The 25,407-nt window shown below is 40.0% G+C and overlaps 3 protein-coding genes across 3 annotated transcripts; 1 reads left to right on the top strand and 2 right to left on the bottom strand.

The window, feature by feature from the left end:
* Positions 1–115: 115 nt before the first annotated feature.
* On the bottom strand, positions 116–3,527 carry LOC311033474 (protein Spindly-like; the record flags this gene model as incomplete). Its single annotated transcript, XM_084040985.1, has 4 exons — positions 116–274; positions 731–836; positions 1,079–1,257; positions 3,363–3,527. The coding sequence occupies 4 exons, from the start codon at positions 3,525–3,527 to the stop codon at positions 116–118; spliced, it is 609 nt and encodes a 202-aa protein (XP_083897111.1).
* Positions 3,528–6,417: 2,890 nt separating this feature from the next.
* prelid1a (PRELI domain containing 1a) lies at positions 6,418–14,666 on the top strand. The gene is made up of 6 exons (XM_084041278.1): positions 6,418–6,559; positions 9,027–9,150; positions 9,798–10,023; positions 10,352–10,465; positions 12,633–12,711; positions 12,940–14,666. Exons 2-6 carry the CDS (start codon positions 9,059–9,061, stop codon positions 13,059–13,061), a joined length of 633 nt encoding a protein of 210 aa, XP_083897404.1. The 5' UTR covers positions 6,418–6,559; positions 9,027–9,058; the 3' UTR covers positions 13,062–14,666.
* Positions 14,667–14,809: 143 nt separating this feature from the next.
* Positions 14,810–22,162, bottom strand: mxd3 (MAX dimerization protein 3). The gene is made up of 6 exons (XM_084041573.1): positions 21,996–22,162; positions 20,108–20,207; positions 19,894–19,923; positions 19,451–19,565; positions 17,907–18,072; positions 14,810–16,178 (listed from the first exon to the last, which is right to left on the bottom strand). The coding sequence occupies exons 1-6, from the start codon at positions 22,060–22,062 to the stop codon at positions 16,060–16,062; spliced, it is 597 nt and encodes a 198-aa protein (XP_083897699.1). The 5' UTR covers positions 22,063–22,162; the 3' UTR covers positions 14,810–16,059.
* Positions 22,163–25,407: the final 3,245 nt, after the last annotated feature.

Raw genomic sequence — 25,407 nt, 5'->3', positions numbered from 1 at the left:
ATATTAATTCATGTTGCTGGGGACACCCTGGAGGGAGTCCTCTAGGACCACTGGAGGTCCCCAGACCCCACTTTGAGAGCCACTGAAATAAAATACAGTGGTGGTAATGATGTAATTATGTTACCTCTGGTGCATTGAACCAGGAAACTGCCTCTTTCTCTCTCTCCTCTTTGTCGTCTGTAATTAGCTGGAGTTGACGCTGCAGATTGCTATTGGTCAGTAGCATCTGCTGCTCTCTGTACTGAGCTTCCTGTAATGATTGCTCCAGCTCCATCTAGGGACGAAGACAAGCAACAATTAAACTTTTGGAAATGCAGACGGTGGTAGGATGTCCACATATTGAAATATTAATTTATTATAGTATATGTTGACCAAAGACATGTTCCATTGAATATTTGAATTGAAACCAAGGTCGCAAAAAGTGCTTTCCCATCAGGCATGATACAAGCGCAAATATTGTTCACCACAGTCAGTAGGCAAAGTAGGTGGAAAAAACGAAATACCAGTCCAGGACTTGTTTATTAGATATTGTCTGAATTGTCAAACAAATATTTGATGGGTGAAATGCATCACTGCTGATTGCCTATTTTCAGTGAACACATTTGGTGTACATGGAAAAGGGAATGGACCAAGTACAGACCCATGACAGATCCTAGTTAACAAAGTATGTAGGTCTTAAGTGGTTAAATTAAAATAACCCTAAAATATCCTAAACTCTAGTGTTCCTTACCTTAGCTTCCTCCAGCTCCATGCTCTTAGTGTGCAGTTCCATCACCTCAGACGACATGGTATCCTGGCCGTGTTCGTTCAAAGCTCGTAGTTCCTCCATCTTGTTGCTCAGAGCTTATGTCTGAGCTGTTTCTCATTTAGCTGCGATTCCTCCAAGTCTGACCGCATCCTCTCCACCTGAATGAGCAGACAGACACATTCAATTAAGTGACCGCAACTTCTCCATCTGAATGAACAGACAGACAGACACCCCCAAAATAGGGATAGATTATTTTATTAAATTATCGATTATTGTTTTTTATAATCAACTAAATCGATTAGTTTGATTAACTGTTGCTCCGACTAGTACCTTTTCCTTGAGTTCAGCCAGCACAGTGCTATATGGTTCCTCTCCAGTTGTTCTTCTTGTTGCTGCAGCTGTTGTCTCTGTTGGCTTTTCAGAAAGTCATAGTCTGAACGCAAGGACTCCAGCACCTGGATTTTCAAATCCACCTCCCGCTTCAGAGAATATTTTTCCTGCTCCAAAGCCTAAAAGACACAAGATTACAATATCTGTAATTCAAGAGAAATAGAGGTAGAGCAGGGGTTTCACAAATATATTCAGCACGAGACCCAAAAGTGAAATTTTATCGCTTCAAATAACACAAACTTATAAAAATACATTATGAATTACCCACTTGCACTTAGTGCTGTTTGGGTAGAGGTGTAGTCAAAACTACACCTCTACCCAAACAGCACTACACTTCCCAGAGTGCAGTAGCAAAATGGCTGCTCATTATCAGATTGGGAGCACCTGAAAAGGACCAGAGGTGCTCATTCAAACAAAACATTCTCCAGAGAAGGAGAGGAACTCCAGTTCCAGTGAAGAGTTAAGCCCAAAGCCGGCAATGTTTTTTTTTTTTAATTTACTTTGTTTTGAATTGCTGCTTTAATGTGTTGCAATGTGGCTTAATGTGTCAGGTTTAACTGCTAAAGTTGTAAATTACACATTGCAGAAATGGTTGAGGAACACATTGCAGCATTGACCTAATTTTTGTGTTAAAGTCAAAAGTATAAAATGCTAAAGAATACAAAGTTACAAAGCTAAAATTCTGTTTATTTGATTTAAAACTACTAAAATGTAGAGTTCATGAATTTGCCATGTTAAAAAAGGTTTAAAATGCCAAGTGAAAATGCCAATCTACAAGCTTGTGGATCAGCTATTTTTCTTAAGATGTCTTTATTGTTATTTATATAATTGTTTAAAGACACTTATTGTTTGGTCTAAGGGCTTTAATTGTTTTAAGGCATTTAATTGTTTTAAAGCATTTATTGTTTTAAAACATTTATTGGTTTGAAACTTTATTATTTTGAAACTTGTTTTAGAACTTCTTTGTTTGAAAACACAAAGTTGTTTAAAAAATGCTATGATTTGTGATAAAATGGCAATGTTTCTAATCTGTATTTTCTCTGCGTTAAAGGTTTACAACCTACTAACCTAACCTACTACTAATTGATTGACGACCAGACCGATCCAACTAAAGCCAACAAATGAAAAAGAAACAAGTTGGAAAATAACAGAGTTGCGTCCTTACATGTCCTTTTGGAGCGAAACTAGAAAGGGACTTGACAGTTGTAAACCACTGCGAGCAGCCTGGACCTGGGGATAAACGGCTTCAGATCCAGATAATAAGCTGTTGACGTGGAAGAAATCAAGATGGCGGAAGAAGTCCTGGGGAAGTCGGTCAAGCAGCTCAAGAAGGAGAGGACCACTGCAAAATGCAGCTTCACCAGACAAGCCAACTTGATTTTAAGAGGAGCAAGCAGCATGCTTCAAGTGGAGTTAGAGGAGTTCACTACATTTTCATACGATTTAAGAAAGATGCTCGATGCCAATGATGACTACAGGATTGGATCGGAGGCTGAAATTAAGGAGGAGGATGCTCAGGGAGTTTTTGATGGACCGCAAGAGGCCGACATTGAAAGATCTGCAAAAGAAGCTGAGGCAAAGCTTGAAGAGATAAAAGACATTGTTCAAACAAACCTGTGGTCGAGGTATGGAAAAAGTGAACTCGAAGTGGCAATCCTTGAAGCAGAAAATGATAAAGTGAGAGGTGTACCTGTTGCAAGTGCCAATCTAGAGGGCTATGAAGTGCACCTCACAGTGAAACCCAAGAAGCAGAACCTGTGTTAAATCCAACTCTTCTTCCAAAGCGAGAGTCCACTGGCTGGGTTAAAGGTCTTGTGGAAGTAAGAAGATTCACTAGCCTGTCCAAACTGGTGAGAGTCATCGCCTGGGTTTGTTGAGCTGCCAAGCACGTAAGTGCCAGACCCCAAAACAATCAAAGTGGGAGGATGAGTAAGTGCCGGACCCCAAAACAATCAAAGTGGGAGGCAACATCACCCAAGCGAGCTGTGCTGACTGGCAAAGAACTGTTGCTGATGGTTGGCGGGTGTGTGGTTTGCAGGAAGAACGAAGCAAATCGGTGCCAACAAATCAAGGCCGACCTGCCTCTACAGCAAACAGGCCCAGCTGCACCCTTCACCACTTCACCATTCACCACCACCATGGACATGCTTGGTCTTTATGAAGTGGAGGACAACAACTTTGACAGCATTCAGTAGTTTATTGGTCAGTGAGTGACTCATCATACCTCCATAGCATTGGTCATCTCTACCCTCTGTTCCTCCAGTCGAGTCTCTAGTGCCGTCTGGTTCTCGATGAGATTCAGGCCAAACTGGCCGGCTGTCTGCAGCTGCTGATTATCTTTCAGCTGGCTTCTCAGCCGCTGGACCTCATCTGCTGTTGACTCACTCATCTGTAGTGGTGGAAAGTAACAAAGTACATTAAGTGGTACTATACTTAAGCATATCTGCACTTTACTTCAGTATTTATATTTCTGGTTACAATTTCAATACAGCAATGCATTGATAAGTAAAATGTACTTAATTGTAATTTGTCATTTTGAATACTTAAGATTTTTTTTTAATCATGCACTTATACATATGTATTTTGAAAATCAAGTAGTTGAGTACTCAAATAACTGTTTGACCAGGCAACTTTCAGTTGTAGTTGAGTAATATTTGACCAGGAGTATCTACACTTTGACCAGGGCCGTGCAGAGACCACTGGAGGGGGGGCAGGTGCTCAAATTAAAATAAAAAAGGCACATTGAATATTGTTTTGAAAGATCATACACTATAACCTGTAGCATGTACGTTTTTAATCTATAATATTTAAAAAACCTGTCCTGAACATAAGTAATCATAGAAAACGTCAAAGAACACAGTGAATAATACAGTAAACTATTGACAATAATCTAGCAGTAGCTTTGAATAATAATTATAGCTTCAGTAACAACTGCTTGATATGCAATGCTTCCAGATTCTTGAAATATATTGCAATAGGCCCACTTTTGTCAAATATATGGCTGGCCTTTATTAAGATGGCAATTTTGCCTAGATGTTGGCAATATTAAAGGGAACAGAGAGCAATGCTATCGAGCTCACAAATTAAATGAAAACCTTTCAGAATCTCATTTGTGTAATCTGCACAGAAAGTGAAGTTCAATGGATGAGGGGGGGGGCATCAATCAGTGAATCACAATAAAGCTGCAAAGCATAAGGAGGTGGGAGGGCATGCATGACTGCATCAGGTGAAAACTGACACAGAAACTGATAGCAACCTGCTTATTTTATTTATATGCTTTTTTTTACTTTCACTTTGAGCGAGCATAAGGGGCAGAACTTGAAGACCACTCAACTGGGGTTGAGTACTTGTAGGTCAGTGGTTCTCAACCTTTTCAGGCAGTGAGTGATCCCCCAAAATAATCACATGTGAACCGGAGGGGACCCCCTACCCTGATAAGCACTTGGAATTGTAGGAGTTGAGGCATGACATTCTGTTTGACTCGGTTCCACAGAAATGGTGTGGAAGATAGCCGATCTACGCATATTGTGAGCTTGTTGTAGATCGGCTATTTTCACAATTTTTGCCTCTTATATTATTTCACAATGTGGCTATCTGTAGAATACAACTCTCGTAGACGTATTATGAGTCTAAAACTTTGAAAAAAGTCCCCTACTGGTAACCACTCAAACCACTCCTTTAGAGTGGTTTTACATTCTAAAGGAGTGTAAAACCCTACTCACTTTCAAAACTGCCCTAAAGATACACCTTCAGGAGGCTGCAATTCAAAAATGGCCCCTGTCCAAGTCCTAACCTACCCCCCTACCCCCCCCCCTCTCTTCTTTTGTACATATTTTTCACTCTTCATACCAGTAACCTGTAAACTGATTGTATGACATTCTGTATGTATGTCTGTCTCTTATATGTCATCATGATTTGTGTGCATGGGGATCTCATCTTAAACAAGCTTAGTGCTTAATGAGTTTTCCAGTTTAGTAGACCTTGTATTGTGAATTTGTACTTCCATGTACTGTCATGTACTGTTCTCATGTTTTACTAAATAAAGTACATCAATCAATCAATCAGTCTGACGTTTTCAATCTACGAGAGTTGTAGGGTTGACCCCCCATGGCCAACGGGACTTTCAGCACTATACCCCATAGACTCTCCAAACATGTACAAATTGAAAAATAAAGGTGCTTACCCCCACGCCCCAAATGTGAACTCTTTCTACGGAGTAATAGTGCAATGTAATAATCCATATCTTTCAATAAAGAAGTGTTTTAATCCCGTCTGTGGCCGAACACCATTTTTTACATTGAGTGTAATTCCGGGTTTCACCGGATGCGCCCCGTCACTACCGCCCATTGGGAACTTCCGAAAGAATCGGCCACAGACGGCATTATTTAAAACACTTCTTTATTGAAAGTTATGGATTATTACATTGCACTACTTAGCCTCATTTAGAACCTCTCCCTCCGCTATGTAGCTCCAAGATGAGGTCCTACGTGGCCCGGTGCCGTTTGACCGGGACATTTTCGAATATTTTCCACTTTACATGTTTCTTATCCCTTTCTGCACATCGTATCCAAACAGTAAAGGTTTTCTGAAATGCTCTCAGATGTTTTAACTTCTAGCGCGCAATAAAATCTATCCAACGAGTTGAAAAAAAGTGTTTAAATCGCTTCTCTCCTCAGCCGGTTCCATAATATTATGCATTATAAGATGCAATTCAACATTTGACCAGTAGGTAATCAGTAATGTTGTGCGGGCGCAACTTCCGGGTATGTTTTAAAAACATGTAGGAGAGAAGCTATTTAAAAGCTTTTTACATACATTCATACAAATTGTGAAACAAGCCCAAATAAGCAAGTACACTTTAGAAACAAGCCCCCAAAAAAACACAACTAGCAAATACCATTATTTACAAGAAACTTCACAAAAAAACTATCCAAAAGTCACTTATAATAAGCGGACATGGCAACACTGCACCGGATATGTCGTTGGCTTTGACCTTTCTCCTACTTCTGTCATAGAGATGTCTAGAGGGCGGACGGCCTCAACTCCACCAATTCATTCCAATAAAAGTCGTTCACAAGCGCGTGAAGCACCCAAAAGTACCTCTACTTCCTGGATCGGCTCCAACATTGGAGCCAATAGAGCAGGCGCACTAGCGTTTCAGGCGATACAAGCATGCGCAGTAGTCTTTTAAATGCAAAAGTCCTGCCATTCAGATTTGACCAGCAGGCAACGGCAGCGTCACTGTTCTACCGTGAGGTGGAAAGACTGGTGATGCGAGGTTAGTTCTACCGCGGTTCTAGAGGCTTGACTTGTGGGCCGAGTTGAGTTTGACAAGTAGCTGCAACGAGACAGTAGAGAAGAAGCGAAGCACGTCAAAAATGAACAAACCTGCGTGTTCCTGAGCTGGGTTCTACCGTCCAGGTGAGTGGCTTTATTTTAGAATAACCTCGGAGAAATGGCCCGTTTGACGTCATGGCGTGGAACTGGGTCAAATGATGTAATTCATTCATCACAACGACACGCTAGGCTAAAATGCTAATGCTAGCGAGGAAAGTAGAGGAGTGACGTTCCTTCATCAGTGTTGCCATGTCCGCTTATTATAAGCGACTTGTGGTTTGTTTTTCTGTGAAGTTGCTTTTAAACCAGTGGTTCTCAAACATTTTCATGTGAAGGACCCCTAGATTAATATGTATTTGTCCACGGACCCCCATCTGAAAATATTTTGTGCCAGGGACCCTCATACATATTTGAGTTGATAAGATGTTTCAAACATATTCCACATTTATCACATTTTGTTTGCGATTTTTTGGTTAGATCTAAGATCTATTATCATTTGTGTGCTTGTATCTTGATGCATACAGGTTTAAAGTGCTCATGTGGCCCAAATGGTCGCTTCCTGGGCTTGTTTTCATAGACCTGGTCGCTTGTTTCTCTCGTAAAATCTGGCAACACTGATTCTGACGTGCCCTCATTCATAGTAGTACTGTTACTGTACAAGGAGTGGACGGACTGTGGACGTGACCACGGTCCACACGCCATTATAGTACATTAGTTCAGTCTAAATATAGAGATGGTTATTTCATTCATTTATTTCAATAAGCGCGTCTAAGTGCTTGTAGACCATAGATCATGTTTATTTCAATGTTTCATTTTAGTGCGTTAAGGGTGTTCAATAGGGGGTCTGGGACCCCTAGGCGGTCCTCAGAGTTACTACAGGGGGACGGGGGTCCTCCGATAGTAGGATTCTGAGGGGAGTGAGGGGAACATTAGGCAAAAATAGCAGATCTACAAGCACACAACGTTGTGAGCTTGTAGATCTGCTATTTTCGGCAAAGAGGTTTGGTGTAGAGGGGGGGGGGGGGGGCTAGGAGAACAAACCAAGTACAGAGCCAATGGTCAAGTTTAGTATTGAGGCTTTAAAAATAATCAAAAAACATTAATTTATGCAACATGACACATGACGACATGTGCCGTCGAACAAGTCTATGAAGCTATCTATGAAATCTATGAAAATGTTTAATCTGCAACACAATTTTATACAATGTGTAGTGGGGGTCCCTGCTTCATCTCTCTCTCAGCTGAGGGGTCCTTCGCCTGAAAAACGTTGAAGACCCCTGTTATAGACTATATAGATCATGTTTATTTCAATCTAAATGCTCATAGGCCATATTCGTTTTTCAGTTGTTGTCGATTTAGGTTTGTACTTCAACTGTAAAAAATATATGAAAATAAAATAATTTGATTGACAGCTGTCATTCAGTGTTTTTTATAGAATAGCCTAGGCCAGTGTTACTCAGACACAAATATTTATCATTTATATGCATAGACCACGGACCCAGATTTGATATGATTGTTTTCTCTACAGTCTACAGTGTTAATGCTATTGATGTTATGGTATTGCTGTATAAAGGTATCAGTTATGGACCATGGTTATGCCTTTTGCAGTTTTACACATTTATTTTGGAACAGTGGCTTTCACATCATATAACATGTTTATTGGGTCACTACCATAGTTAGCCACTGGGTTTGACTTTGAGTGAGTTCTGGTTGTTATGGTAACGCTGTCAGTAGGTTCACACAATGGAAACAAGTCCCCAGGACTTTTTTTGTGTTATCCTTTTAGCCTTAATGTCTGACTGTACGTTTACATTTTTGACTAATACAAAGTATTCAATCAAAAAACATCCCAGACACCATATTTGGGTACGACTGACTACCTAGAACCCCATATATGGAGCTGGCTGACACATCTTGTCTCACAGCATATGCCGGCCTCCATATTTGAACACGGCTGACCTCGGGACTCCATTTACGATGGATGATACAAGCATTAAAATGGTTTAAAAAGAGCCGCGGTCTTCAGAGAGTCTATATTCAACGCTTTCAAACTCTCCAATGATCTTCGACTTATGGTGCACTCTAACACCACCCAGGATCATCCCGATACAGACGCCTGCCCTTGGCTTAAGCTACTGATTATGTTGAGCCGTCTTTCGAACCCCTCGGGTTGTCACCGCGGTTTATACACTCACTGCAGCGGGTCCTGGTCCCCTTTCTTTGATTTTGATTGGTATGTTATGTTGATGTTGCTATTGCTGTTGTATAGTAATTCTTCAAGAGACTTTTTTTTAGATAAGATAATTAGATCATTGATTGCTATTGTTATGGTGATGTCGGACAGTATTGTTTCGCTGCTTGTATGAGTAGTAAGTGACAAATAAACCTTCTTGATTGTAACTCTTGTGAGTGTACTAAAATGGAACCAAAAAAAGGGTCCATTTGGTTCCTACGTTGAGAACCATCCACTGACCTGGACCATTATGTAGAATAATGGTCAGACAGAAATGGTTGAGTATTTATTTGTAAATGTGTCATTTTTGTTTGACAGGGTTTTGCCAGGATCATTGTCAAGACGGAACAATGGTGAAGTATTACTGCTGTGCAGGTTTCCTAAAGAGTTCCTGGGACCAAGTATGTGTTGCATTCTGGCAACGATATCCCAACCCTTACAGGTCAGAGCAAACAAACACGCACACAATGGAACTGAACCGTGGTGACACTTAAGCCTCTGATCTTTGCTTAAAGTTGCAATCCGGAACTCATTTTAATACAATATAACTACATCTGTCTGGTAGTGTAAGTTAATGTTAATACAACATAACCAGTACATCTGTATGGTAGAGTATGTTAATGGCCAAGATGGGATTCCCTATTGCCAGAGTGGTAGAATTTTCTCTCCCGCGCGGGACACCTGGACATGAAACTTTCAGGCCTATAGCTTTAATTTGGTTGAACTTACTACAAATAGGTGGGATCATATGGGGCCAGTCTTGCATTCAGACAGTTAACCCATGTAGACCTGAGGCAAATTCTAAAAACGCCTTCTAAATCCTGACTTAAGTTTATTTATTTTTTACTTCACATTTTTATAAAAAAAATAATAATGTTGCTATACTGTATATAGCAACAACTACACACAGAGCGGTTCCCGTCCTGAAAGGTATAACAACGTATAGGTGTTCCTGGTCTAAAAGGGTTGTTAAACCAGTCTGTTTCTCTCAGCCACCTACACAAAAACATACACTGAAAAGACATAAATGTCAAATAAACTCATAGTTCTGATGATTTATTCATATGCATTCCCTCTCCTCCCTCCCAGTAATCATGTTTTGACCGAGGACATCATTTTCCGGGAGATTACTCCAAGCAACTGTCTGATTTCCAGACGTCTGTTGACCAAAACGAGCCGTGCGCCTCGCTGGATGGAGCGCTACCTTCCCAAGCACATGGCCAGCAAGGCGTACGTAATCGAGGACTCCATCGTGGACCCTCAGACCAGGACCATGACCACACTGTCCTGGAACGTCACCCACGCTCGACTCATGGTACCACAACTAGGGATGAATGTTTAGATGACGATTAATTGTCATTCAAAATAATTACCTTCAATGATGTTTTTGGCATTGAACATTGGAACATATAAATAAACATTTACATTCACAATTAGTGTGGCAAGATCCGCACAACAGCAGTTGTGAACTTGTGGATCTGATATTTGAAAATAATAAAATATTTTATTCATGTATTTTCTTTTGAAAGTTTTGCCTATAATGACATGCCAGAAATATGGACACCAGCTAGAAAGTGACTGTGTTCCCTCCTGTCCAGAGTGATTCTCATGTAGCGTTCTGTTTTTCACCCTCTGCCCCCCAGACCGTGAAGGAGCGCTGTGAATACCACATTAACCCTGAGAATGGCAGCTGGACCGAAATACAAAGAGAGGCTTGGATCTCCTCAAATGTCTATGGTCTTTCCAGAGCTATTCAGGTTAGTAGAGCTACGGTGCACACAGGACACCCTAATACTTACAATTTTGTCATTTTTTTCATCCTGAGCGATTTACAAAGTGTGAAATGGGTGTAAAGTGGCATGCACACTAGTCAACCATTAACAGGTAGAGGTAGGTTAAATTGTTTAAAACAATTGTTTTAAAAGTACTACAAAGTAACTATAGCGAGAATTCTGAAAATAACTCAATGCGTCGCAATGCGACACGTTGTGAGCTTGTAGAGGTCATTCCACAGCTTGGGGAGCTTGGGAGCCATTAGGGAGAAGAGTCCTACTGTAGGTCACTTGGATTAGTGGCCAGGGATTCATAGGGACGGGAGGGACGTCCTGTGTTTGCTGATAATAGTGACACACAGAAAGTTACATAAGGCCCCCTGTCTCTCTTTGAGTTGTACTGCATTTTCTACTCCACCTTAGCCTGTAGCACTTGACCTAGCTTTTTACGACCATGCAGAGTTACCCTGGTCATTTGTTCTCATGTTTTCTCTTTGTTTCTTGATTTACCTGTGATCTTAGTTTACTGTGGCACTACACGGTCTCTCTGCATTTGATGTGTGTTTATTTTGCTTATAAGTCGCTCTGGATAAGAATGGCTTCTAAATGCCTAAATTGTAAATTTTCCCATTTAGGACTGTCACGATTAGAAATTTAAGTTGACGATTAATTGTCACTCAAATTATTGTGAATTGTGTGTTTGGCATTGAACATGGGGGCATATGAATACAAAATACATGTCTTAATGCCTATTAGGCTTTGTAATCAAAACAGGGCAGATATGAAAAATAACTTAAATTTACAAAGAAATTATGGACATATTTAATAATTTTATACATGTAAAAATAGCAGAAATAGCTGATCTACAAGCTTACAACGTGTCACAAAATGACGTGTTGTAAGCGTCACAAGCTTACAATTCAGCTTTTTTAATATATTTGAAAATGTGTGAACATTTTTCAACATGGAAACGATAATGACGATTATGCAAAAAATAATTGCGATTATCTGAAATAATTGTGATTAGACGAGTATGTAATAATTGTGACAGGCCTAATTTACATTTTATTCCCGAGTTGATGTCAGCTAATCCACACTCTCACATTGCATTTAACAACATAACAGCTGAGCAGTTGACAGACTTGCCACAGTTGACTTGTGCAGTGGTTGGCCTCCCTAGTCTTCCATTGAGACATTTTGACCCTGGTTTTCGGGTAGGACACCTGCTTGACTGAATAGTTGTAGTGCCTGAAGCTCATACGCCCAGTATCTCCTGTAGTGGGAAAATAATCATACTGTACCCAGGGTTGCCAGATCTGCTTATTATAATTTCCCTGCAAGATTTTATTTGAAAATAGCCGATCTACAAGCTCACAACGCGTCGCATCGTTTTCAAATAGCTGATGTACATGTTAAAGTGCTCTTGTGGCCCATAGTCGCTTCTTTTGGGCTGGTTTTCCAAGACCTGGTTGCTTGTTTCTCTCACAGAATCTGGCAACACTGACTGTACCATGCAGAAGATGAAAGCATATAATAGAAGTTTATTTAGCAGAGCATCAAGCAAGCAGACAGCATCTCAGTCTAGGCAGGCTTCCGCCTGCACCTCGACCTGTGTCCTCTGTAGGCACATCCTCCCAAAATGACCTCCTCTCATGTCTTTCACAGCCTTTATATACCTTTCCCATAACCCAGAGACAGGACTTGGGCCGGGGGGAGGGGTCTCATGACAAAGAAGAAAATAGTAAATTGGAGTAAATGACTAAGGCTTATTCAATCATTTACAGTTCTTTGATATACAGTTTAATCAAAGGTCTCTCAGTTGATTCAATCTGGGTGTTTGTAAAACTGAGATGGCAGGATACAGAAACAATAAGCTTAAAGCAAATGGAACATATAATAGTATTTTATATTTTCCATTTTACTCCCAAGGTCAAATTCCACTATTTAATGAGGGGTACATATCTGGTCTCCCATGTGGGAGACCCAGGTGGTGTTATACAGTTTGCAATTACTGTCAGTTTACAAATCTGTTGGGAGAGGACATAAAGCGTACAGATTACAGCTTTAAGGAAACTATGACAACAAAAGAGGAATGATATGAATTATGATGACTTCCTTGTTTGACGGAGCCCGTTTGCTGCTTCCTTTTCAGGAATTTGGTCTTGCAAGATTCAAGACCAGTGTTACAAAGACCATGAAAGGCTTTGAATTTGTCCTCGCCAAGATGCAAGGTATGTTTATGCATTTTTGGGACTAATCATTGTTCATTATCGCTTTATAACTTTGTGATACTCAGTAGTTACACTTGACATAATACATCTTTTACTGAAATAAATTATGCCGAACAATGCTTGTTACCATATCTGAACTATCAGTTATGTTTGTATTTCTTGAAGAGCAAATCAATGCAATGTGGTGTTATTGTAGAGGGTCAGTAAGGTTTGTTGCCTCTCGTGCAGGTGAGACTCCCTCCAGGACCTTGGCAGAAACGGCCACAGAGAGAGCGAGAGAGACGGCACTGGCAGCTAAAGAGAAGGCCAAAGACCTCGCCTCACAGGCCCACAAGAAACAATATGTATGACATGTTTATAACCAAACCACAGGCCCTGGAACAGATGCATCTTCACCTTCTACAGGGTGAGATAAAACTGGTCCTAGATGTTGTAGGTCTGTGGTTCTCAAAGTCGGATCCAGGGACGACCAGGGATCCAAATGGACCCTTAACAGGTCTGTAACTCTGACAGTGTAGAACCGGAACCAAATGGACCCTTCTATACTGTCAGAGTTAAATTAACACTGAGGATTTTGCAGTGTAGATTGGGGTCCCAGAGATTAAAAATGTTTGAGAACCACTGCTGTAGGTCTACAACGTTGTGAGAATCTCTCTTATGGTAGGTGGACCATCGAAGGCCTGAGCTGGGTTCAAATAGCCAGCTTCCTGTCCTTTGCGTTCTTCTGATTGTGACACCAGAACCTTATACTGGTAAACCGGTTAGATCTCATAGAAACGAGAACGACAGAGTCTTCGTGTTGCCAGACATTGAAATTCAACGTAGTTGCTAGAACTAGAATGGGCGAGAATGTCCGCTAAGAAACCTACGGCCACTGCTTTGAAAATGAATCATATCACCGTCCCATTATGAAGGTCTGCTCAAATTCTTTGCATTGTTTTTTGCAATGCAGTCATTTCTAACATCTCCGAAACAAGACAAACCTGGCATGTATTGATACGGTACGCAAGCACTTCTGTGGAAAAAAAAGAAAAAGAAGGAAGTGTGTCTTTGAATGGGTGATTGAACACCAGCTATGGCGTGCCATAAAATAATAGTACTTCAATATCTATATGCAACTTTCCCTCTATCTTTTCTCCACCTCTGTGCCCATACAGTACATGTGTGTTTTACTTTCTTTCCATTACAACACTTAAAAGTATTTTCTCTTGTTTACTTTATTCCTTTGTACTTGATCAATTCTTAACATAATTTCATAACCAGATTTTCACAGAATACCTTTTGATTTATCCAAATTTTGTTGAAGCACTTAGTTTTTTTTATTGTAAATCAATCAATATATTCCAGGAAGATCCGTCTGTCTGTGTTTCTCAGTCGGCTTTGCGGATTGGCTAAGCTGCATGTGACATTTGTTCCACTGTCGTAGTACCGATGAGATGACTGGTGTCATAGACTGGCTTCCTAGTACTCTGACAATGGGTACTGCACTAGTATGTTTCATTTCATATAATCATTGTATCTCTTCCTTAGAGACCTCAAACCAGTTTACTCAATGTTGTTAATTGTCACACATGATTTACGTTTTTTTTCTTTACTAATCAAAATGTTTCATTGCTTCAAATTGAAGTTGATTGTGCAACGATGGGTCCACATTGTTTGCAGTCATCTCTTGAAAAGTAACTGGAAAGGAAGTTAGGAACCGGACTGGCGTGCGTGGGGCTGTCACTTTGCAGTTGATAATTGTTAAAGACATGGTTGCAGTGGATATCAGCATCTGCGCCCAGGGTTGAAATGTACTTTAATTCAAAGGTTTATAAAAAGGCTGAATTGTTATCATGTTTTATACAGCCATTTCAGTTTATCAAAAATATACAAATCCCATGTCAGGAGGATGTGCTCTTCCTCCTGCAGTGGTGTCTGCTTGTCAATAAATACAAATTATCTTTGTAACATCATGTGGTGTGTTTTTTTTAAGAATCCCTACAGTTTCGTTACAGTTCTAAATAAGCTAGTATTGAAAAATATCTATCAATTTAATGAAGTGCATCAAGTCGCACTGCACTTTTAGACTTTAGTCACACAAGACATGGCATTAAATATATAAAATATTTATTTATTAAAAAAAGTATACACTAGTACAAAAATGCTACATAATATTACTCGGAGAAGAGCCAGATTAATGCATACATACAGTACACTTTACAAAGTAATAAGGCATTTTGCATATACAATCCTGAAGGCAAAAATGCACTTCAGTGTATTAAATGCACAGTAATTAAAAGGATACAAAATACTTGCAATGCAACAAAAGTTGCACGATTACAAGAAGACGTTCTATGCAAGATGATGAAGCTACTGCATGCATAATTACAATGTAATGAGAAGTGCACAATTGCAAAGTTGAACTTTTCAGATGGAGGCAAACATTCAAGTTCATATTAGCAATTAATGTTGCACCCTCTTAGTCCTATGTGTGGAACTGCATTTCCTTTGTCATTTGCCCTTAACACAAGTATAAGCGTTAATACCTGTGTGTACATAACGTGGTATAATTATTTAATTGCCAGATGTTAAATGTGCAAATTTAACCAGTTCATTTCTGTTCGCTGTTAAGAGACATATACCCACAACCCTTTTGAGACGAAACAAGTGCAATGTGTGGATGTTTGTGCAACAGTGAAAAAAAAAACAAAAAAAACATAACGACATTACAATTAACATTGTAACATGAATACAAAACATAAAAACGGGTTACTGTATAAGTGCATGCTTTACATCATGACTTTTTCCTGAAAAGCAGAAGCTTCTTAGTGCTGAAGAAAAGGTTGTATATAGTAGACCAAACCCATTTTAAGGCATAATCCAATATAGAAATACTGAATAAAAAATAAGTTAAAAAGGAAAATAAAACAGCCCTTGACAGGTAGATGATGAAACAATCAGAAATGGGATTGTTTGATTGTTTGTAGTAAGCCGTAACAAATACACCTCATAACTTTGGAAAAATAACGGCTTCACTGGATGCTGGTATGTTTCAAATACACGGTGTAATGTTTCTTCCATCTCAGCCCAGTGATTTTAACTGCTGTTCAGTGCAAAACAATGGACATGGCTCATTTGAGCCAAACATTACCATTTAGCTTGTATTCAGACTGTATGTTTTATGTTACGTCTTTTTGAAACGTCGTCACCTTCTGTCAAAGATAGAGTACAGTAGAGTTCAGCTGTACAGTAACATTTTTCTTCGTTCTTTCTTGTCCTCCATTTTATGTTTTTTTTATTGGCTTTTGTTTTTAGTTTCTTTTTGGAATGTTTTCTCCTCTCGCGTCCATCCGTGTGTCAGCTGAGTCATAACCAGCCTCTGTCCAGGCTGGAGTAGCAGTGATCTACGCCGGTCTGCGGGACACTCAGTCCATCAGTGTCCACACAGTCAAACACAATGCTCTCCACGTCAACCTCCACATCCTCTGCAATGGAAACACGATGATGATGATTATTTACCATTTTCAACCTATTTCGGGCAAGTCATGACGAGGCAAACAAATGAAATACAAATAAATACACACAAGCACATTTCAAAAATGGTCAAAGCATTTTCAAAAATAGACGATCTACAAGCTCACAACACGTCGCGATGGAATTAGTGACTCGTACGGGCTGAAGTGGCGCCTGTCAGCAGCTGGGGATGTTGAGCAAGAGGAGTAGGACGGAGCAAGGTAAACACAGCTGCAGCTAATGAAATTAATAATGGGAATGTTTGTCAATGGTCAGGGCTAAATCCCAAGACATGTAGGAACAGACGAATGGTTGACAATTATGTTTTAAATTTAGTTAAGCTTTAATAGGCATGGGTTTAATTATATATTTTGTTAAGTTTATCCATAGGTTTGGTGTGGTTAAGTAAAATATCTTAATTGCAGGACATTCTATGCCTTCACTTCCAGAGATGTAACACTAACCTTTGTCAATGCTTGCTACTTGGCTCACACTTTTGACCACGACTCAAGTGGCAGTACTGAGTGACTTGCTCAGGTGTAGGCTACTCTCCTTCACTGGGATGAATGGATTTGCCTGGTGTTCATTCTTTTGGACTTTCATCACCCGTCATCCAGCGACGTTTATTATGAAAAGTGATATCTTACACAAGACAGGGTCTATTAACGCCGTGGCTTCCCTGTGGATCGGTGATGTCATGTTGATGACATCATATCGATGATGTCAATCTTGCTGGAGCCACGGCGTAAAGATTTGCTTTTAAGTTGCATCAGATTTTCAGCTATACTCATGGGTGGAGGTACACAGGAAAAGTAGCCTGACAGTGCATCGCGGGTTCGAGTCCCATTCCGGACTAGCTTTACTGCATGTCTCTCCCCATCTCTCTCTCCCTGTTTCCTGTCCATCTCCACTTTCCACTATTAATAAAGGCAGAAAAGCCCCCCCAACCAAAAAAAAGTCCGGAGTACTCAATCAAGGCTATGTAAATTGGACGTGCCTAATAAATCTACAGGTAAATGTCACTATGAAGCACACCTATACCTTTAGGCTAGTGGTTCTCAAACCTTTTAATTTCAAGGACCCCCATAACTCTGAGAGAGTGCTAATGGTATGGGTCCGTAAACGGTTTGGTACCATTTGTAAACTCTCAGAGTTACAGAACTGTAAAGGTCCATTTAGAACCCCCTCAAAGAACGCTGAGGGTCCCTGGACCCCACTTTGAGAACCACTTCTTAGACTTTAGGGTTACGGTATACGTCAATAGCGTTCCTGACTATAAGATCAAAGGTGACCAGTTCAGTGTCATGTAAATTATTTTTGTCGCGTCTTATTTCCCAACCATTGATACTTTACATTTCCCAACATAATAATGTCACAGATTCTTGTTGCATTTCTTAATTTCAAGTGCACTGAACTGACTTTTACTTTGAAAGTCAGGAACACTACTGACGTAACCCCTGGAAATACAGCCAAAATTTCCCCTAATAGTGGAAAAATCAACAAGATCGAAGTGACAGGCAAGTTTAAAGATAAGCGTGCATCTTTGTTACAAGATTTGTCAGATAAGTCCAACTTGTTTTTGCCAAGGGGGATGGAGTTTCAGCTAAACTACACAAAGGCGTAATCTAAACTGGTTCCTTTGGAATTCTTCGTGATTCGAGAACGGAGCCGTGACCCCGTTTTGCCGGTGAGGCTCTCACCTCTGTCGGAGTCGGACCTCTCGGAGGACACGGTGGAGCCCAGGCTGTCATTCCTCATCCTCTCTGAGGCTCTATGGAGCTTCTCCAGGCGAACGCGTAGCTCTCTCTGCTCCCAGCGCAGACGCAACTTCAGCTGCTCCGCACGCTCATCTTGCTCCTGCAACTTCTGAAAAGAGAGAGGGAAGAGAGAGAGAAAGATAGAAAAAAAGTGAGACAGATAGAGGGACATTCGAGCCTTCAGCCAATTAACATAGACAGACTGGACTTTATTGATTCTGCCAGGGGGAAATTCTGTCATTACAGCAGCCAAGATGCATAAGGGCACATAAAAGCCGATATAAAAAGCTCCATAAAAGACAGAAGGATCTGATTATCAAGCACAATCAGTGCACAGTCAATAAATCTAAATGGGTGCACCGATGCTGATAATAGTTTAAGATACTTGTGTTTTGCAGCAGTGAAGCCTGCCAATTGTTTCTTGGGACCACAATGGAAATAATCTCTTGAGCTTTATTGTGTTTTATCCTTTTGACAAAGATATGTTTATGCATATGCATTTTGCAAACAAAGATGCCAATCAATCAATCCATCAATGTGTACATTCGGACAGTTCATTGTGTTCACAATGTCAGTGATTTTGGAGTATTTCTTTTAAAAGGTGGCGTTCTGCATACCTGCAATGCCAACATTCCCATTTTTACCGTATTTGAAGGCTGTCTACCGGCGTGCTCCCATTTTTATGTCTTCCCTTATTTCCCTTCCCTTCCCTTATTGTCTCACTTATTTTCCCCAAAGATTTTTGTCTTTACTTTAAAATTAGCAGATCAATCATTTTGTCTTGAAGTGAAGTTGCCAGATTAGACATTTTAACATAATTCACTACAGTAGAGACAGGTCACTTCTCAGTTCTCACACTACTCAAAACAACTGTGCGTAAGCCAAGTCCACACCAAAGATTTGCACCGCAACTCGTTGCAACTTGCAACCACTTGCAACAGAATCCCCAAACTGTGCCGACCTGCAGACCACTGCAACTGGTTGCAAGTCGCAACGGGTTGCGTTGTGAGTCTTTGTTGTGGAATGGGCCTTACGTTTTACAGGATATTTTCAGCTGCAGAGTCGCGTAATGTTAAGCCCGGCCCGTCCAGTCCACACCAAAGATCCGCGATGCGATGAAACCATTGCAGAACATTGCAGGGAAAAGTTGCAGCGGCCTAAATTACCATGTTGCAGGCCGGCTCATTGCGTCGCACGTGATTCAACATGCAATCACAAACAAAAAGTTGCAAAGCATTTGTGATCACAAACACATTGCTCATAGTATTCTGCCATTGCAACATGATGGATGTGGACTGTCCAGCTGCAAACCACAGTTTTAGGAGCAAGTTGCTGCAAGTTGCAATTCATTGCGTTGCGAATCATTGATGTGGAAGCCCCTTTACGTGCAGCTGTGCACGTGTGTTTGACCCTCATGTGCAGCTATGCACGTTTGAGCAGGTGTTTTACCTTTATGTGCCGCTGTGCACGTTTGCCCAGGTGCTTACCTTTATGTGCAGCTGTGCGCGCCTCAGCAGGTTGAGGGTGGTATTCCTCATGGAGTCGGACGACAGAGGAACCTCTTGCTTTAGCTGCTCCAGGCAGAGTCTCAGCTGAGCTCGTCTACACACAGTGACAAAACAATTGTGTTAATAAAATGCTATGTTACTGACATTGTGTCTGCTGGCCTTTCCTCTCAGTGCAGGTCAGACAGCACAGGGTTAACCAGAAGTAAATGATGATGATCCTAATACAACTACCGGTAAGTGCAAACAGGGTATTTAAAGAGCTTAACAGGGGAAATAGCTTTATTACAATGGTATTGTTACAATAGTGTCCTACAGGCTGTTTTTTTACCCTAACTATACTATGGTTACGTTTTTTTTAATAATATCCACGCAAAGGCATTTAGGTAACTTACATGTTAGACAAAATGATTTCAATTCATTACCTGTTTTTCTCCAGCTCGTTGTGAACTGACCTGTAATTCAGACACACAGTCGAATTTAGATTAAGCAGCAGCAAACATTATATTATTGCTTATTATCTTACTTAAATATGGATTAGATGTGAAAAAAAAGGTAATTCAAGGAAACGTGTCTCATTTGATAACCAATAACCACGTCCTGATTTCAAGAGTTTTTACAGTATGTCATTTCAATCACCTATTGCCACCAGAAGACAACTTCCTGCTCCTATGTTTGTTCCTCTTGTCAGTGTCGTCGGGACTCAGAGGAGGCACGGAGGCATAGCCGTGTTCTGCTTCTGTGGATGGAAAGACCAACGTGTACCATTTACCAGTGGTTCTCAAACTTGTACATGTCAATATGTTTCTTGCCACGGACCCCCATCTGAAAATATTTTGTGCCAGGGACCCCATACAGGATTTGTGTTGTTAAAATGCTTCAAATATATTCCACATTTTCCAGGTTTATTCAAGATGTTTTGAAAATAGACAATATATAAAGGTTTTAACGTGGTTAACCTGATTTGATTATTAACACATTTTGCTGGGGACCCCCTGAAAGTACCCCTGGGGTCCCCCACTTTGAGAACCACTGCCATATACAACTATAGTCAAAAAGAACACAATCCAAATTCATGTAAAAAAAAACAAAAAAACGATAAACTACTTGAACCTTATTTACTAGACGTTATCACAAGGATAGTATTTACCCTATAAGTATGACTATTCTGACCATTATGTTTCACACTCTCCACTAGTTATCTCCCCACTTGATATCAAATGTCATAATTTTTAGCCAAATACAGTATGTCAACATCAATAATGTGATGATATTGTGGGGATAACTGTTGGCGCTTCCACAAAATATTGACACAATGAGATTTTTTGATAAAAGCCCATAATAACTAAAGAGACCAATTGAATAGCAACAGCAGCAATGTAAGTTCAGAAAATGACATTATTGTACTGCAATGCAGTCTTCAAACCCAGTAAAAGAGACACATGCGATATAATATGATATCAGGGTCCCTGGCATTAAAAGTTTGAGGTTTAATCACACAGACAATAAAGCACATATAGGGGCAGTGCCACTAAGCTCTAACATTGTAGCTATAACATCATAATGTTTTGTTTTCAAGTTTTGGGCGCCAGCCATCATACAAAGTATTAGTAAAACTGAAACTTTACAAAGTAAAACAAACTTTACAAACAGTAGGGAGGACTTTACAAAAAACAAAGGGCACTATATGGAGTGGTGGAAAGTAACTAAGTACATTTACTCAAGTACTGTACTTAAGAACAATTTTGAGGTGTTTTTTAATTTTTCCAATTTTCAACATTTACTTCTACTCCACTACATCTCAGAGGTAAACATACTTTTATTCCACTACAATTATTTGAAAACGTCTAGTTACTATATTACTTTGTAGATTTTAAATATTATAAAAAAAAATACATTAACCACTTCAGCGCTTCACAATTTGAAAATAGCCGATCTACAAGCTCACAACACATCGCAAGGCATTGTGAGCTTGTAGATCTGCTATTGTCAAATGATTTTTAAGCATTTTGAAAACTTGTGAAAATGGGAAGTGTGAGTAGCCTACTTTTCCCACCACTGGTTATTACACAGTAGTAAAGATCACATCCTGTCTGTGTTTATTAATGTATTACATTTCTAACTCCGATCAGTGTAACAAATTGAACCAAATGGACGCTTAACGGGACCATTAGGTCATTTGGTTACATTTGTTATACTGATTGGAGTTATATTAATCCTCCTTTTGGATTTGACAAGTCTCATCCATTCATTCTGGTGCGGATCGTTCAAACCGGGAGTGGAATTGGCGCCTTATGAGTACAATGACAGAACCTAAAATGTAGGTCAGTGGTTCTTACACAATACCTGATCAACCCAGTTTATAAACATATCTTTACATCTTCTACGCATCCACGATCTGCAGACTTTTGCACTTTGCTTCAAAACATGCGTTTGATCACTGATCGGATTGACATAAACACACACAATTCCCCTTTCCGAATGTCACTGGTGTTGTTGTTGATCGGGTATTAAATCAATAAATCACCTCGTTCTCGTCTCTCCAGAAACTCCGCGGCCTGAAGGAGGACCTGGATGTTGCAGATGGCTTCCATTTTTATTTATAAAAATGTGTTAAAAATTTAAAAATAATAAAAAGAAGCTAGAGATCAACTAATAGCACCAAGTGGAAGGAGATCCTACTATAGGACTAATGTCTACGTCTGCAATTCAACCCCAAATGTAGGCGTCACTTCCCATGGGCCGGAGGGGCGGCAAGGGCTGTGATTGGATGGGCAGGCAACCACCGCATACAATGATATTATGTGCATATTATTATGTTTTTTTTTTTAATGCATAATAATACATCATTGTCCAAAAATAGTAATTTTATTGTAATAGCTTCTTACGACAGCTGTAATTGTAACAGAAGTGTGTACTTTTAATTGTAATATTATATTAATAATATCATATTAATAATAATATATTTGCAGTGGTGGAAAAAGTACTCACATTTTTTAAGTAAAATACAAAAGTATCAATACTGCATTGTAGAAATACTATGTTTACAAGTAAAAGCCCGTAATAAAAAAATAACTGGAGTAAAAGTACAAAAGTATTGGTATCAAAATGTACATAAAGTAGGAAAAAGTAGAAAGTATAGTCATTATGCAGAGGGTCCCATTTCAGTTTTCAAATGTATAAACATATTTTTGAAAATAGCAGATCTACAAGCTCACAATGCGTCGCATTTTATGCATAATAATACAACATTGTCCAAAATAATTAAGTAATTATATTGTAGTAGCTTCTTACAACAGCTGTAATTGTAACAGAAGTTTGTCCTTTTCTCTGTAAGGTTCTTTCACAGTCCAGGGCTGTCAACACTCCTGGATCCTGCAGGAGTCTCCTGGATTTGTATCCTGACAATCTCCTGGATTTGGTATCAAACTCCCAAAAAATCACCAGAACACAGGAAATTACATCTACTATGTTCAAAAGTTTCTGGGGGAGGACCCCCGGACCCCCCGCTTGGGTCAGTGTGGTCAGTGCATGCATGCCATGCATGCATGCCATCATCATACAGAGATATTAACTTTCAAGTAATGAATGGTAATAGGCTCTATGCACAGCAGCCACATTGGAAAGAAATTGGGCCTCTTCTTACTTCCTTCACCGGTGTTACCAATGATACTAATGAAGGCTCTGTTCCATTCTGGTCAGGGTGCTGATATCGTGTTGGCTCACTAGAAACACTCCATTTTGGTTCCCAAATGGCCCCTTATGGTGGGTGTGTAACTCTGAGAGTGTACAAATGGAACCAAATGGACCCTTTCCATTTGTACACTCTCAGAGTTATGGGGGTCCTTGAAAATAAGACAAGTAGATAAGTAGTATCATTGGTAACACCTGTGAAGGAAGTAAGGAAGGGGCCCAATTCATTCCCAATATAGCTGCTGTGCATAGAGCCTATTATTAAAGATGGGTCTTTCTTACATCAAATCTATTTCTGTATGCCTACTTTTAGCTTTTTAATGGATAAAATTGTACCCACCATTTTCCAATGCTAGTAAAGCAAGCCTGATAAAAGTATCAAACTCACAAAATTCATCAAAACACAGGAAATCACATCTACTCTGTTAAGAGGAGGACCCCAGACCCCCGCTTGGGGAGTCGTCGTCTCCCCCCCCCCCCCCCCCCCCCCCCCCCCCAAAAAAAAACAATCTCCTGGATTCTGACAGTGAGTCAGTCCAATGTTGGCAGCCCTACACACACACGCACGCACGCACGCACGCACGCACGCACGCACGCACGCACGCACACACACACACACACACAGACACACACACACACACACACACACACACTATGGCAGCAGGAGAGGCGTCCCTCCGATCTATGGGATGTGAACTTGTGCCGACGTCATAAACGTCATCAGTAAGCCACCGTGCCACTCCCTCGACTTGTTTTTCAAAGTCTGCTCCGCGCGCCTCTTTTTTAAACTCCTCTAAAGACATTACATAATATCACACTATAAATATCACATACATAAAACACAAGCACACCTTATAAACCATGTTCTGTCTAAAGAGTTAAAATGTCCCCCCCCCCCCCTCTGCTTCTTTTCCATACATTTTTATATTTTAGTCAGTCTCCCACCACCAAACAAAACAAAACAAAATTATGCATGTAGCCTCCTGTTGCCTATGTAGGCTATGTATGTATGTATGTATCTGTCTGTTGGTTGATTGATTGAAAACTTTATTAGACAGAAATTCACACAGCATGGGTACAGGCATACATTAAGGCTAAAAGGATAACAAAAAAAGTCCTGAGGATTTGTTTCCATTGTGGTCATATATTTATTCAATTCATCAACATAGCGTAAAAAATAACACCAATACCTGTACTGTCTGAGTCTGTCTCTCTCTCTCTCTCTCATACGTCTCTCTCTCTTTAACGTGTGTGTGCGTGTGTGTGTGTATATATGTATATACATACATATATATATATTAGTTGATAAAGCATAAAAGCATCAGTTTATCCACTTTAACCCTACATTTTTGTATCTTGAAAAACATTTTAACAACAAATCTTATATGGGGTACATGCACAAAATATTTTCAAATGGGGGTCCGTGGCTAAATACATATGGATTTGGGGGTCTTTGACATGAAAATGTTTATGTGTGTGTATATATATATATATAGGCTACTGACAGACAGACAGACAGACATGGGGAAATTTAGGTGGCATTAAACACAGGGCACTGAGGGCAGACAGTAGGCCTATAGATAGGATTCAAGAATACTAAATAAGAATGCAAATGTACTAAAAATAAAATATAACACAGTAGACTTAAATGTATTAGCACGCAAACACCTTTTTTTTTTGTTTGATTGAATACTTTACAAACAGTTTGCAAACTGTTTTATACAAAAGGATTTATACAAAAGGATGCTAAAAGGATAACCCAAAAAAGTATATACAGTAGGCAATAACTTATAACTGTGTGTGTGTGTGTGTGTGTGTGTGTGTGTGTGTGTGTGTGTGTGTGTGTGTGTGTGTGTGTGTGTGTGTGTGTGTGTGTGTGTGTGTGTGTGTGTGTATATATATATCTATGTCATGATCATAGATGTAATCAAATGTTTTCAGTGTGAAAAGCCTTCCAGGATTGATGATCTCCATTGGAAGTCTGTCTCCTCTGGCTCTGCCAGCCAGCCAGCCAGCCAGCCAGCCAGCAGTGGAGTATCTTTAACCTTTGAACTCCCAGAGTGTGCCAGCACTCCGCCATATTGACTGTTGTCTTGGACTGGGGTAGAGAGAGAGAGAGAGAGAAGACAGACAGAGGAGAAAACATTAACTGTCCCAGAAAACAACCCCCCCCCCACAAAACTGTGATCTACAACCACCATCCCCCCCTAAAAAAAAAACACTGGTGCAAAACTGGGCGACATCAA

The sequence above is a fragment of the Gymnoscopelus microlampas genome (assembly GCF_963454915.1).
Source record: "Gymnoscopelus microlampas genome assembly, chromosome: 18".
Classification (NCBI taxonomy): Eukaryota; Metazoa; Chordata; class Actinopteri; order Myctophiformes; family Myctophidae; genus Gymnoscopelus; species Gymnoscopelus microlampas.
This window is presented reverse-complemented; position numbering and strand designations above follow the sequence as displayed.